At 41.9% G+C, this 15,008-nt stretch overlaps 1 protein-coding gene across 4 annotated transcripts in view; it reads right to left on the bottom strand.

Annotated features, from left to right (window-relative positions):
* The window catches only part of Pla1a (phospholipase A1 member A), a 38,256-nt gene extending 27,463 nt beyond the window's left edge, over positions 1 to 10,793 (bottom strand). The window contains exons 1-3 of one of the 4 annotated variants that reach the window (XM_087208993.1): positions 10,616 to 10,785; positions 8,614 to 8,679; positions 2,152 to 2,226 (exon numbers count right to left, since the gene is read on the bottom strand). In XM_087208993.1, coding sequence (XP_087065119.1) covers positions 2,152 to 2,226; positions 8,614 to 8,679; positions 10,616 to 10,688 — 214 coding nt within the window. In that variant the 5' untranslated portion in view covers positions 10,689 to 10,785. Of the gene's footprint in view, positions 1 to 2,151; positions 2,227 to 8,612; positions 8,680 to 10,615 lie in introns of all 4 variants that reach the window. The other 3 variants (XM_087208984.1, XM_087209001.1, XM_021263128.2) reach the window with 3 other exon arrangements.
* Positions 10,794 to 15,008: the final 4,215 nt, after the last annotated feature.

Below are 15,008 nucleotides of genomic sequence, written 5' to 3'. Positions count from 1 at the left end.
GCCAGGTCTTGGGCCCTCCTGGGATCAAGCCCACACCAAGCAGAGACTCCTTGAGCTCCTCAGCCTACAACTTGAGTTCCATAGTGTAAGAGACTGCTTCATGTTTCATCTACCTTCTCCTGCCTCTGCCTTTTAAAGAAAGAATGAAAAGTCTCTGTTTGAGCAAAAGATCAGAACCACATAAATTAGTAGATCTGTTCTATTGGTTACATAGGAGAACCTGCCTCTGTCAAACAGAATTAAGAATCTTTTTAAAAATAGTGTCATATGTCACAAAGCAAGTGCTATGGTTGGGGTGTAATTTGTGTATCTCCTAAAGGTGTAAGTCTCGGTTCCCAAAGTAGTAGTATTGGGAGGCACAGTGGACATTTAAGAGTGGTGCCCAACAGAATATTCTTAGATTAGTGGGGGAATAACCTTTAAGAGCAGTATGGGGGCCCCATACACTTCCTCTTCCTCTCTCTATTCCTGGCTCAAGAGGTGACCTTTTGTTCCTACACAATCTCCTGCTGTGATGTGCTGCCCAAATGACAGGTCAAGCCAATGGGGCTACCTGATTTTAGACTGAAACCTCCAAAGCTGTGAGCTAACTCTTTTCTTTTTAACATTAGTTGCCACAGGTATTTCGTTGTGGTAATGCAAAGCTGACTAATCCAGCAGGCTCCAACAGACATCAAAGAATCAATATTATCTCAATGATATTATCCATATAAAATTAGAAACCAATAACAGAGCTTACTTATAAATATATCTGGAAATGTGAAAATATTCCTTTAAGCAATATGTGGGTTAAAGAATGACCACAATGTAGAGAACATTAAAACTAAGTGACAATAAAACAATACATATCAAAATTTGTGCAAAATGGCTAACAGCCCTTAGGATATTAAAGTGACCGGAAGTCTAGTGGGAAGTTAGATGATTAGACTGAGATGACTCTAGTGCTTGGGTTCCTACCTCAGCAAACTGAAAACCCACTCACAGAGAGTAGAAACTTCAGCTTTACCAATCAGAAGTCGCCAACCAGTCTCCAACTAGGGACTTTAAGGTGACAGCACCACTTTAACTAATCAAGTATTTTCTTCCCTTGCTCCACACCCACCTTTTAAAAGTTTTTCCCTCGCATCTCTTTGGTAAATTCTAGGACCACTTGCCTTCAGGAGCTGCCCAATTCATGAATCACTGTTTGTCAAACAAAAACAAAAAAACTTCTAACAGGGGAAATGTATAACTTTAAAAGCATATATCAGAAGGAAAATGGTTAAATGAGATAGACTAATCTTTTAGCTGAGAAAAGAATAACACAAACTGCATGCAGTGCCACACACCTGTAATCCCAGCTACTCAGCAGGATGAGGCAGGAGGATTGCAAGCTGAAGGCCAGCCTGGGAATTTAGCAAGACCCTGTCTCAAAATAAAAAATAAAAAATGGGCTGGGGATGTAGCTCAGTGGGGAGAGGAGGGCAGCTGACAATAACTGACAGGAGTCCTCTGCTTTACCCTACTCTGCTCCAGCCAGGTATCCCCTCACTCTTCATCCTGCTTGATCTTGGCCTCTTCCGTGGCTGTGCCTTCTCCCCGGAATGTTTCTCCTAAGTATCTACACGGAGAGTCCCCTCCCCTCCCTGAATTCTGCTCAAGTTCCCTTTTCTGCACTCTCACCACCCTGTTTAAATTGTAGTCTGCTCAAGCACCTCACCCCAGTTCTCTCCATCTTTCTTACCTCGATCTATTTATTTGTATGGCGATCATCAGTCTCTCATCTACTCTAATCTAATCTATGGGATTTACTAATTTGTTATACTTAGTGTTTATTGATTCTCTCCCATCGTTAGAATATGCTTTCAAACAAGGCAAGGAATTTATCCATTTTAGTGAGTCTACTGCTTAGAATTGTGCCTGCCACACACAATAAGCTTGAAAAGTTAGTTCCCCCCAAAGAATAACAAACTAGATGTGCTTTTGATAAGAGAGCAGAAGAAGAAAAGAAGGAAGTCACAAGCAAACAATATCAGGAATAAAAAGAGGCTATAAATATAGACCTGGCAGATTTTTTTTCAAGCCATAAAAGAACATGTGTACACCTACTCAAAAGTAAGAAATATGGATATTTTCCTAAAGATGATAATTTCCTAGAAAAGAATAACCTACCGGGCCGGGGATTTAGCTCAGTGGTTCTGCCGCCTGCCTCACAAGCACAAGGACCCGAGTTCAATCCGCGGTACCAAAAAAAAAAAAAAAAAAAAAAAAAAATAACCTACCAAAACTTAGTCAAGAAAGGGAAAAATTTTTAAATCATGTAACATTGTGGCATAAAGGGTTGAAAATAGTAGATCAAAAAACTCAATAGTCTAGACAGTTTAACAGAGTTCTACCAGCCCTGCAATCCTCATTCTACACTTGTTCCAGAGAATAGAAAACAGGAGGCAAACCCAACTCATTCTATGAGGATAACCAAAATATCAAACCTACATAGAATATTAGCAAGTCTAAATCCTGAAAGTACAAAAATATGTCAAAGTCAAGCAGTTTAATCCAGGAATAAAAAGTTTTTACTATTAGGAAACATATTAAGATAAAAATCATGTGTTTATTTTCACAGGTGCAATTTATTTAAAACTGGGAACAAGCCTATCTGCTATCACTGCTTCTATTAAATACTTTACTGATGGTCTTAGTCCTGGCCAGTGAAGCAATACAAAAATGGAGGAAAGTTATAGAATTTGACAAGCAAGAGAAAAATATTGCCAGTATGTGAAGATGATAAAATTCTTGCTTATTCAACAGTACAGAAGACGGCATGGTGAGTCATACCATGACACTCCCTCCCCCAGCCATCACCCCAACAAAGGAACAAGGAGTCATGGGTATCAAAAGAGAAAGGAAAAGGCCAGGTGTGGTGGCACATGCCTGTAATCTCTATACTCAGGGAAGCTAAAACAGGAAGAGCCCAAGCTCAAGCCCAATTTAATGACTTAGCAAAACCCTGTCTCAAAATAAATTAAATAAAAGGGCTGGTGAGGTAGCTCAGTGCAATGGCCCTAGGTTTAACATACTCAATACAAGAGAGAGAAGATGAGAGAGAGAGAGAGACTGAGAGATTCTAGCTTTTAGTAGATATCCTTTCTCAGGTGGTTTTTGTTGTTGTTGTTGTTGTGTTCTTTTTTGCAACTATTGAGATGAGTATATGATTTTTCATCTCTAGTTTGTTCATATGTGAATTATATACATTTACTAATGTTTTTAAAACCCTTTCATTCCTTGGATTAAACTCTGCTTGGCCACAATGACTTTTTTTGCTTGTTTCGTTTTTGTTTTTGTCCTCAGCTCCAATTTTCTAATTTGCTTTTTTCTATATGCATTTTTTTTATTATTCTATCATTATGCCTGTTTGTTTTGTTTTCCAGTACTGGAGTTTTTGGGGTTTTTTTTGGTACCGGGGATCGAACTTGGGTCCTTGCACTTGAGCAGCAGGCAGCGAAACCACTGAGCTAAATCCCCGGCCCTCCAGTACTGGAGATTAAAGCCAGGGGTTTGTATGTGCTAGGCAAGCACTGTAACACTGAGCTACATCCCCAGCTCTTTTTGTTTTATTTTGAGGCAGAGTTTTACTGAGTTTCTCAGGCTGGCTTCCAACTTGCAATCCTCCTGCCTCAGCCTCCAGAGTGTCTTGTATTACAGGTGTGCACCATTATGCTTGGCTTATGCCTGTTTTTATTTCATGATGTCTATGCTTTATCTTTTTTTATCTTTTTATGTTACCAGCATACTTAAAATCCCATTAATAACACTTATTTTAAAAGAATTTCTACTTGGAAATTAAAAATTCATAGAAATAAAAAAGAATCAATACTATAATATTTAGCACAAAAGTAAAAGAAAACTTTAAAATGTGAAAGTGGCATTACAAAGTACAGATAATAGGTGGAGAGGCTCCCACACTTTCTAGAAGGTTCTCTCTAAAGAAATAGAATGTGAGAAAAGCCATATTTTAAAAGGTAATTATTAAGAACTTCCCATACCTGAAAAAAAAGTATGGGATAGAGAGTGGAAAGAAACATAAAAAGAATTAAGATGTGTCATGCATTTGTACCAACTCCCCACGATGAATATAATCATTGTGTACTGCAAACATGTACTAATAAAATAAATAAGAAAAAAAATTAGAAGTATGAATTCTCCAATCAAAAATTATCCTCAAGGTAATGAGCAAGATAAACAAATCTAGACTAGGCAAAAATTGGAAGTAATGAAATAATCTGATAACACTGAATGTTAGTGTGAGAAGAAATGGGATCACATTCATTTCTGGTGGGGACATAAAATGGATGAGCCACTGAGGAGAGAATTTGGCTACAACCAGTAAAGCTGGAGAGGCCAATGGACCCAGCAATTCCATTTCCAGAAATCAATCAACCACATTTTTGGGGCAATTCTTTCCAGAAAAAAAAAAGGCATAAATTAGGTATATTTACATATTCCTTTTGTCTTTGTTTTATAGTGGAAAATATCTAGAAATTAGCAAAAGAGAACAGAATTCAGTCTTACAAGTTCAAAAGCCCTGGAACTTGAAGACTATGTCAATCAACAGAAATACAACTTAGAACACGAGACTCTTCAGAGAAAGGGGAAGTGGCCAAAGGAAGGAAAGACCTCAGAACCTCTTCTAGGATTCTCTTATCTCAGAAGAAATTGAAGGTGGTAAGGAAAAAGAATCTGTTCCAAGCAGTGGACAACATATTTCCTGGGCCTGGGAGTCTTTCTCCCTGGGATAGTGGTTAAACCCATATGAGGTGTTAGGCTCCGAGAGCTAGAATTTTCCCTTCAGGCTGGCCAGGGGTCCTCATACATGGAGAGTTTTAAGGACCAGAGGACCTACTAGTCAATTGTTCAGTGGGAGAGAGCCTGTGCTTCTCATCCTGGGAGCTGCACGTACACTCACCAGCCGTGCTCTTCGTCAATAAAGTTCCTCAGAGGCTCAGGGGACACGCCTGGATAGCACTGTATTACTCATTTCAGTTTTCCTCTTGGGAAAACAGGGTTCTGGGCCTTGGCAAAGGGCGCCTGGGAGAAAGTTGTGGCAGGTGACAAGCATAGCAGTCACGGAAGGGCTGGTGGTGGCAGTCTGCCTCCTTTCTTGCAAGGAATTCATGGGACAGACACACAAGGAAATGGAAGGTATTTCCATCTGGATTCCCTGCACCTTCCTCTACATATACAGTATTTTCTGCCTTTGTTCCAGCCTCCTTCAATTCCGGTTAATGAAGTTTTGCAGGTCACCAAGTTGCTTTATGATTATACCAGCCAATGCCCTCTAAAGAGCCATGAGAGGCTCTTCAAAGAGTAGGAAATTGTGTTCAGTTGTGATTTGAGGATGTGTTTCCTCTGATGCTCACTACCAACCTATTCTCAGTGTGGGTGGATTTAATCAAAATGCTGGAGACTTTGGCATGTGTTCAGCTAGTGCTATGGGGGAAATAATGTAAGAATGAAGTTGTAGTCCTGCCCTCACTGAGGCCATGCTCCAGCTGGGAATGTCACCAAACCAGCAGGTGTGGCCACTGCCTTCACGTGGAGCTGGGCCAGATTGTGAGTGAAGGATCAAGAGCCTGGTGATGGGAAGATTCCCTAGGGGGAGGCATGGACAGTCTAGATAGCAGGCTGCTGGAGGGAATGGGGAGAGAAGGCCATGGCAGATCTGGGGGTTCCAAGGGTGTCGGGGCCAGGGCAGCACATGGAGGTCAAGGCCTGTACTGCGGAAACCAAGGGCCTGGGTGAGATTGTGCAAGCCAGAGTGAGGTTTTCTGAACAAAGGAGGGCAAGTGACAGTGAACTCTGGAATCTGAAGAGGCTCAAGGATTTAAACAAATTGAAAAGGAAAATCTCCCATCCTCATCCAAGAGGCCTACCTACCTGCAGAGCAAGAGCCTACTGTATGCCGTGTCTGCTGTGAACAGGTCTTTGGGCCAGAACCACCCAGGCCCAGTTTCTGGAAAGGTAAGTAGAGGACCAGCTTGGCCCGGACTCATTGAGGACTTGAAACTAGAATCACACAAAAACTGGATGGTTCAGAAAACAAGGAAGTGTATGGGGGAAAGAGCAGGTGAGAAGCATTTGTACTTCATATGCCAAAAGACTAATTTTTATAGAGCCCTAAATCAGAAGGGGAACATACCTAGTAAATAAAGAACTGAAGGTCATAAGCTGGCAATTAATTGAAAGCAATTGAAAATGGCCAATAGATGCATAAAAAGACGTTAAACCTTAATCATAATAAGAATTAAGCAACAAGGTAATACTATTTTTCCTATCAGATTGAGCGTACTAAAAACGTTTGATTTTGGGCCAGGGATTTTTAGCTCAGTGGTTCCACCTCCTGCCTCGCAAGCACAAGGTCCCAAGTTAATCCCCAGTACCAAATAAATAAATAAATAAATAAATAAATAAATAAATAAATAAATAAATGTATGTATGTGTTTGATTTTAAGAGTATTGGCAGAGGGTGAATAAATAGCCATGCTCAAAATATTAATAATTATAACCGCTGCAAGGCAATTTTTCTCACATAAGTAAAAAATATGTAAGTCCTTTCAGATCCAGAATATAATGTATAAACAATCATTTAAAAGAATTAGGTAGCTCTATATGTTAATATGGAAGGATTTCACATGCAGGAGCACGCAATTATATAATGTGTACATATTACAAAAGGAAAATATACTATATATAGTGAATTCATATTATATGTCTGTAAAATTTTTATTAGTATGTGTTTGCAGTCCATAATGATTACATTCATTGTGGGGAGTTGGTACATGTCGAGGACCAGAGGAGAATTAGGCCCTAATTGGCCTCCTCTGTGAGCACCAAGGAGAAAGGCTGCACTCAGGGGTGATTGCAGATTAGGGAGAAGTTAAGGCAGCTGAGGTTAAGTAGTTTACCAGAGAATGTGCTAATGATACTGGAAAGCAGATCAATCTCGTGTTTCCTTGATTGCTTGTGGTGAATAAAAGAGAGGTGAGCCAAAGGCTCAGGATGCTCTGCCTGCTAGAGGTGAGAGCCCCCTGGCTGCCTGCATTTTGAGCTGACTCCATGTTTCTTTATTGTTCATCCTCATTTACCCCCAGATCAGGGAGGAACAAAGTAGCACCTCTGGGTTCCAGAGCAAGGCCGGGCAGGTACCCAAGGTCGCCTACATATACATAACACATATTAAGTCTTTTTTCTCCTCCCCACTCCTCTATCTCTTGGTACCTTTCCTCTTTTTAAAAGATTAATCTCCCTATTTCTTATTATCTATCTTTTATTTTGCTTGTTAATTTATTATATGTGATATTTAAGTTTGTGTATCTGATTTACTTCACTTAACATTTTTGTCCCAAGGAGCATCCATTTTCCTACAAATGACTCAAATTTATCCTTCTTTATGGAAGAATAGCATATAAATACCTCATTTAATTCAATACATTGTGTATAAATACCTCATTTTCTTTATCCATCCATTTGAAGGAATATAGGCCACATCCAGAATTTAGCTATGGTGAATTATGCTGCTATAAATATGATTATGCATATATCAGTGTAATATGTCTCAAACTTTTGCAGGAAGATACTTAGAAGGGAATGGCTGGGTAGGATAGAATTCTACTTTTTTTTTTTGAGGGATCTCCAGACAGATCTCCATAGTGGCTTTACTAGTTTACATTCCCACCAACAATGTAAAAGTGTTCCTTTTCCCCTGTAGCCTCACCAGCATTTGTTGTTTGACTTCTTGATGAAAAGGAGATGAGATAGGCTGGGTAAATCTAGGTCTAATTAACTTTTTTCTATTGACATTTTCTAAATGAGTAATGTACCTATATCCAAAGTTTTCAGTTGCCTGTGGGGCATTTGTAGGCTCAAGTGAAGAGCCATGTGTCTTATCAAAAACTTGAAAAAGTCTCTGACTGCCTCAGAAGAAAATACAAATCATGTTTGTCTTGTGTCCCAGTAGTGGTCTCTTGACAGTGTCAATTTGATTAAAGAGCCGGCTCAATTGTCTTGACTTCCACCATCCAAGCAAAACACTGTCTGTGTCCTGGGTTGCCCTGAAAGGCACAGGCACCGGACCAGAAATGCAAGCATAGGTCACCTTCCCAGCAGCCCGGTGGGCCAGCTGCTGCCTGCTGTAGTGAGGGATCCTCTTGCCCAGCAGACACCCAGCACCTTCTTAACCTCCATGCTGTTCTCTCCCTTTCCTTTACCTTGCTCTTTCTGCCTCCAACATCCTCTCTCTTCTCACTTACTTCCGTTGGTCTGCCTTAAACCAATTACATCTTGGCCCCAACCCCAACTCCCCCCCGCCCCGCGCACACATGCACACCTCATTTTACCAAGTCTCTATCTCTGCCTCTTCACCAACTCATTAATTCTAAGGTAACACTTTCAGAAGAACATAAAACATTAACTTAATAAACTATCACTATTGACAATACGTTCAGTTCAGGTAAGAAGGAAGATGTTCAACACCTTGACTCCCTTGAGCAGCAAGGCAGCAGCATTCATTAACCAACTGCTGTATACAGAGCACAGGGCTAAATGTGCTGAAAGAGGTAAGAGCCCTGGATCCTCACCTTGTGACTAGTGATAGGTAGGTGGCGAAGCCCATCCGACCTCCAATGTTGCTTGACAAAGTTCCAGCTGGGGGAAAAGAAGGGTGGAACACATCGTACCCTCATGTTTTATTTTTTTCATGCCATAATGTTTAAAATTGTTACTCTGGTCACAGGAGTCATTGTGTTTGTGACTAACAACAAACTCTCCATGAGGCAAATTGGCGATGATGTATTGAAATCTGATCTGGCTCAAAAGTCCCAAATTCCAGTTTCTCTTAGTTCTATTACCTCATCTACTTCTAAAGAAACCTCTCCTAAAACTCCCTCTGTTTTCCCACTAACTATAACTCCCTCTCTTATTGATGATGTTCCTTTTACTAAAGGGGTCTTATAAAGAAATTAGAAGGATAGACTTTAGATGTAAATAATAGTGGGAAATGAGAAATGGAGAGAAAGTTAAGACAGACAAATACATTAAGGGGGCAAGTTATTCAATATTTCTCACAGTGCTAAAAATATTTCCTGCTCATGAACTATGAACCCGAATGACACTTAGGTAAGATAAATAGAGGTATAGGAAAGTAAAGAGCTAATAGCAAACTATATTAACCATTGTGCAGTTTCTCAAGGGCTAGCTGGTGACCACAAGTTTGACATTTAATTAATTAAATCTTGCTTGTACCCCCACTAATATAGAGATTTTGATTAAGTTACATTTTGTTCTGCTTAGGTATGGAAAAATAAGGGGACAATTATAATTTTTAAGATATATATTCATGATGTTCATTAAAATGAATCAGCTCAAAAAAATATACTGTTTAGTAAGAAATAACTTTTACCTCACTAGATATTACTAAGACAACCTAAAATATAAACATGTTCCGCCCAATGCCTCTTAGCTATTGCTTAAAAATATAAAAATAAATCAGACCCTGAGACTTCTCAGAGGGAACCTGAACATTGCTTGTGAAGGTTCTTTTCTCATCACCGGCCCAGGACCTCTCCCCTTCCTACCCTACATCGACTACAGCTGGTCTGCTACAGGTAGGTGCTAAGCAGCACCTTGAAAAGCTACCCAGGGTGCAGGGTGAGAACACACTCACAGAGCTGGACTTTAGAGCAAGGAAAGAGTGCTGAGCAAGGAATAAAGTGTTGCAAGGAAGGCAGGAAGCTCCCTTGGAATATGCCAAGAACAGAAATAACCCAACTCCAAGCAGAGGGACTGGCACATTCTAAAGCTGAGGGATGAGAAACATCAATAGAGAAGACAGAAGCAGTCTGCTGTTGGAGTGTGGGTGGCAGGGGGCTTTCTGGGGCTGCTGTTGCCTCTGGTGGGGTGAGGAGGATGGGCGTGCATGCGTGCATGTGTGTGTGTGTGTGTGTGTGTGTGTGTGTGTGTGTGTCTGAGCATGCTAATTTGCTATATTAAGCAAGCAGTTATCATGGGCAGGTTCTTTACCAGGGGAAAAATATAATGCAAATGGCATTGGAGGGAAGTTGTTCTAATGGGCATCTGTGGCTAGCAGAGACTAGTTTCATAATCCAGCCAAGGGGCATGACAGATCTGAACTTGATTTGGGTTGGCAAAATGAGGAAGAATATCTAACAATCTCTAGCACATGGTAGTTATTTCTCTGGAAAATTTAAATGTTAAAATGAAATATATCTTGGAACAGTGGATATTTATAAGGTGAAAATGAATATTTTAAAATTAATCAAATTTTGTTTTCTTCTAGTCATGCTGGCTTGTGTAAGATGAAAAGGTCTGAAATGCAGGTTTTAGAAAAAAGAGTCAGACAGCCAGGGAAGTTCAATTTCTGTGACCTAAAGTAAGCGTCCTGTTTACCATCGTTCCCATTATGATAATAGGGGGTTTCTCCCCCCTTTTTTAAATTCACCTTGGGAGAAGCAGAGGAGTTTTAGGGGACCTTCCAACTGTTAGTACTACATAAATAGACAGTTGAAGAAACACAGTCACCAACTGAAACAAGTTCCACTCCAGGCCTGAGTTCACTGCCTACCTGAACTTCGAGTGCTGAGCCACAGAAGGAGCCCCCACAGCCAGAAGCTTCTCTCCCAGCAGCTCCAGGGCATCGCTGAGCTGGAGGTCTCCAAGCTGGTGAGCAGCAGACCTCTAAGGCCAGAGAGATCACACACCCCAGTCTTTCAACGAATTCCCCCTGGGAACTCACTAATCATTAACTGGCCTCACAGCCTAAAAGAGAAAAATAAACTTTCTGTTTGCTTAACCTCCAGTGTTTTCAGTTTCTTCTTCTCAATGAAAATAAACACTTTCCTTTTATTTTTTTTCCCAGCCAGGGAACATTGAAACATGCTGTTCTTCCTCTCTGAGCCAAACCTGATCAGGAAGCTATTCCATGCACCTCTCCCATTTCCCATTATAAAATGTCAGCAATGACCAAGGCAGAAGTCTTTCATCTCCAGGTGGTCACAAAACCTTCATTGTACTGGAATTTTCTGTGGACATGTTTGTCTTCCTGGGAAGACTGAGTAACCCAAGGGCAGAGACCTTTCACGTTTGAAGCCCCAGGGCCTAGCAGAGAGCAGTGCCAACGAGACATGACACTGGATAGAGTAGAAAATGGAATTTGCCTCTGGAGAGTACCACCTTTCATGGAATCTTGGGGCTAAAACTAAAATGCAGCCTCCAAGAAGAGATGTTCAACTTCCTGAATTCACAAATAAAGGAAATTGTTGAAAACTAAAACGACCTATGGAGACCCTTTTGGTGGAGTGGTCCTATCTAAGACTGGAACCAGGGCAGTCCAGGGTACCTCTTCACCCAAAGGAGTGGCAGAAACCACAGGGAGCTATTTCTCAGCAGGTGGAGGGATGAGATCGGGTAAGAAGGGGTACCCAGCACTTCCTAAACCATTGCACATTGCTTCAGGGCAGTGATCGAAGCAGCAGGGCCAGCTGAATAACAGCTCTGAGCAGTGAGTACTATCCATATATGTGTTTTACACAGCAGTCAGGGCTCAGAGAGGGCTACCCAAGGTCATGCAGAGGTGGGATTCAAAGTGGAACGTGTGCTCTGAACCAATGCACTGTACAGTTTATTAGTTCAGGTCCTTCGAGAAGAATGCATTAGGGTGGGACTAGATGTGCAAGAGGTTTATTGGGCTAACAGCTGTGAAGAATAAGGGATACTGAAGAAGGCAGGGATGCCCTACAGACTGTGGTGCAGTCTGGTCTCTGAAGCAGAGAGGGAAGGACAGAGGACAACAGGAAGAGTCACAGACTGAAGCACAATGCCTAGAACAGTGATGATGAAACTTTTAGAGACTGAATGCTCAAATTGCCACCCAAAACCTACTTATTTATTGCAAAGTGCCAACACTGCAATTAAACCTGCATACTGACTAGCCCTGGGAAGGCTCGGAGGGGTCCGGGCTATTGAGTTGCAGGGTGTGACTCAGGTCATTGCTTGGTGCCACTACTCCTTTCTGAGCATGTGGATGGCCTCCATGTATGCTGATATCCCATGGTCGGCTGCTGGCTGATCCTGGGGTGATTTGCCTTGAGTGCCAGCAGAGAGGGCTCTTTGTGGCCACTGCAGCACGTGCCATAGGTTCACTACCACTGTTCTAGAAAATTCTGACCAGGCCAGTGAGGAGTCTGCTGGTCGAAGTCTCCTGTTAAATTGTCCCGGTTCTTGCAGGCAAGCCCTGCATCCTTGCTCAGTCTCACTGCATCCTGCTCAGTCATAGCTAGGGTCAGTCTCAGCACAAGTGAATGTGCCTTTATTTATTGTGTGTGAGGCAGTGATGTGGGCTGGGGGACTAATGGTGAATTACTGCCCTCAGGGGAGTCAGGTAGGGAAATACAGCTATAAACCAATCTTAGGAGTAATTCTAGGCCACACCAACTTGTGACTACAAAATGGCCACATTAAGTTTTTGAAGTGTGAGTTATACATGTACATCCTTTTTAAAAATCAAAAAGTATGAAAGTATGGTGAAAAGTAAACCTCTACGTATACCCCCATAAGCACCAGTTTCCTGGATCCTGTAGAAGGGAGTCTTTGTCACCATTTTCTTTCATATCCTTTTACAGATATTGTCTCATTTTTTTAACCTATTACACAAACCCTCTTAAACCTTACTTTCCAAACTAAACAAAATATTTTGGACCTCATTCTTTTGTTTAAGATTGCCACCATCAGATAGGATGGTCATGAAATTGCAGTGCCCAAACCAAAATGGCTTGAGGCCCTATCCTATGATTTTCAGGAGGCACAATCTTTTGCCAGGTTCTTCTTCAGTGTCAGGTGAAGAGCATGATTTTGGAGTTTCCACTCCTCACGTCCTATTTGTATCACATGTGGACACCCAGACACATACTTCCCAGAATGTGTTACATAATACAAGCATAGCGCAGAATGGTTCTACGCCAGCCTAGTGCTAATAGAGTTCCTCCTTTCCTCGAAGTTCTCAAGAATAATTGCAGAACTGGTTAAGGCAACCTAGTCCTATTCTAGTCCTCCCCTTTCCAGAAACAGGATGACCTTTAATGGCTTAGTGAATTGTGTGACTCTAGGGTATAAAACCTAGCCTGCTTTTGGGGACACATGCAGAAGAGACTTTCTCTGCCTGGGAAGAGATTTGGGGAACTGACTTTCGATGCTTCTGTTGTTCCTGCTGCCTGGCTGTAAGCACTCAGCCCACTTCCTGTAAACTGCATGTAGGGTCTGCTGTCTCATAGGACTCTGACAAATTGGTGACCAGTACACTGTAAAGCCACTTAACATGTAAGACAGTCTAGATTCTTATAGAGAGAGGACATTTCATGTCACTTACACCCCAAACCATATAATCTTTGTGCTCTCTCCTCTCCCCCCTCCGTGTCTGTGTGTGTGTGTGCACACACACACATACATGTGCTTGGGATCAAACCCAGGGCCTTGTGCATACTAGGCAACCACTCTACCACTGAACTAAACATCCACCCCAGCCTTCATTTTAAAATAGCTATATTGCTGTCTGCTTTCCCAGCAGCCTTAAAAGAGAATTTGTATGCCCCTAGGTGACTCTAAGCCTCTAAGTGTCGAGTGAGATTGAAAATTGTTTATAGCTTTCAAATAACAGTTTGATGCTAAAATTAAATGATTTAGTATTTGTTCCCTGAGATCTCATAACTTCAAAGTACAGTGATTTGTGAGCCTTCCAGGCTTATCACTGAGTGTGTAGTGCTACAAGGCAGAACCATGAGAAGGTCAAAGGGAAAGGAAACTCTGGGGGCCCATTCGATTGTGTCAAAATTCCCCATGTGGTGGGGGGATACTATCTGGAAGTAATGTGGCCAGGGTTCCCTGAGGTGGCTTACTTCTGGGCCTGTAGGCATCAAAGAAGCAGGGTTAATAGTAGTGAGGGTTTTATAATAACCTCGGGGGTGTCTAAGAGCATGGCCTGATACTTAGTGAGCCATTCCCCTGTTAACCACAAGTAACCTTTTGTCTACAGAATAGCTCTGACCTGATGGAGAGTCAAGACTTTTAATCTGTCCCAAAGTTAACTTTGCAGCTTCTTCTGTTAGTACAGATGCACAGAAGCTCTGATTAGGAGCCCCCTCAACCCCAACTATGGTTACAGATCCAAAAGAGGGTTTCTAGAGAAGTCAAAACAAAATGTTTGATTACCCAGGGTTCTGTGAAGGAGATGGAAATGTCTGTTGTCAGAGGCATTGCAGATTTCCATGGGCCTCTTCAGTAAATGAGGGTTTTAGCTGGCCTAGCCCCTCTCTGGGAGCAGGGACAATCAAACATCCAGTGCCACGAGTCAGGCATTTTAGTCGTCTCCATTTGAAGCAGGGTGGCTTGGTGCAATCTCATACCCAGTGTCCAGTCTTCTTACATTTGAAACAGGAATATTTACCCTGCTTCTCTGTGGGTTTTTTCCTAGACAACCTGGGTGGGTTTAGAGCATTGCCAATAGCAACAGCTATAATCTTAGCCTTTCTCTTTTGTCCCTCCTCTGGGTCCTGATTGTTGAACACAGAGAAGGCCATGACTAGCAACTGGGCCTTAGATGTTTGTGGTTGCATCTGGAGTAGCTTTTGCAGAACATCTGGGGCTTAAAGCTGTCTGTGTGTACATGGTGGGATTTAAGCTTGTCTGCGGGGCATGATGAGGAGCTGAGGAACACTAGAGTTCCCTTGGAGCACTAGGGTCTAATGGACTTCCTGAGACACTTGGAGAGGGTGGGCCTGATTTATTGGCCTTGGGATTATTAAAAGGTTAAGGAGACCTCCCAGTCCCATCAAACAGGTCAGAAAGATCCACATCCCCCTGGGAGACACATTGGAGTCATCCAGAATATCTTTTTCCTCCTCAGAAGCCACTCTAAACACCACAGTTCCTGAGCATTTCCTTTGATAGAGGGTCACAAAACTTGA

Source organism: Heterocephalus glaber, unplaced genomic scaffold (genome assembly GCF_053883595.1).
Source record: "Heterocephalus glaber isolate CG9 unplaced genomic scaffold, H.glaber_assembly_v1.0 deba00000122, whole genome shotgun sequence".
Lineage (NCBI taxonomy): Eukaryota > Metazoa > Chordata > Mammalia > Rodentia > Bathyergidae > Heterocephalus > Heterocephalus glaber.
Note: the sequence above shows the minus strand (reverse complement) of the source record. Positions and strands in the feature narration are given on the sequence as shown.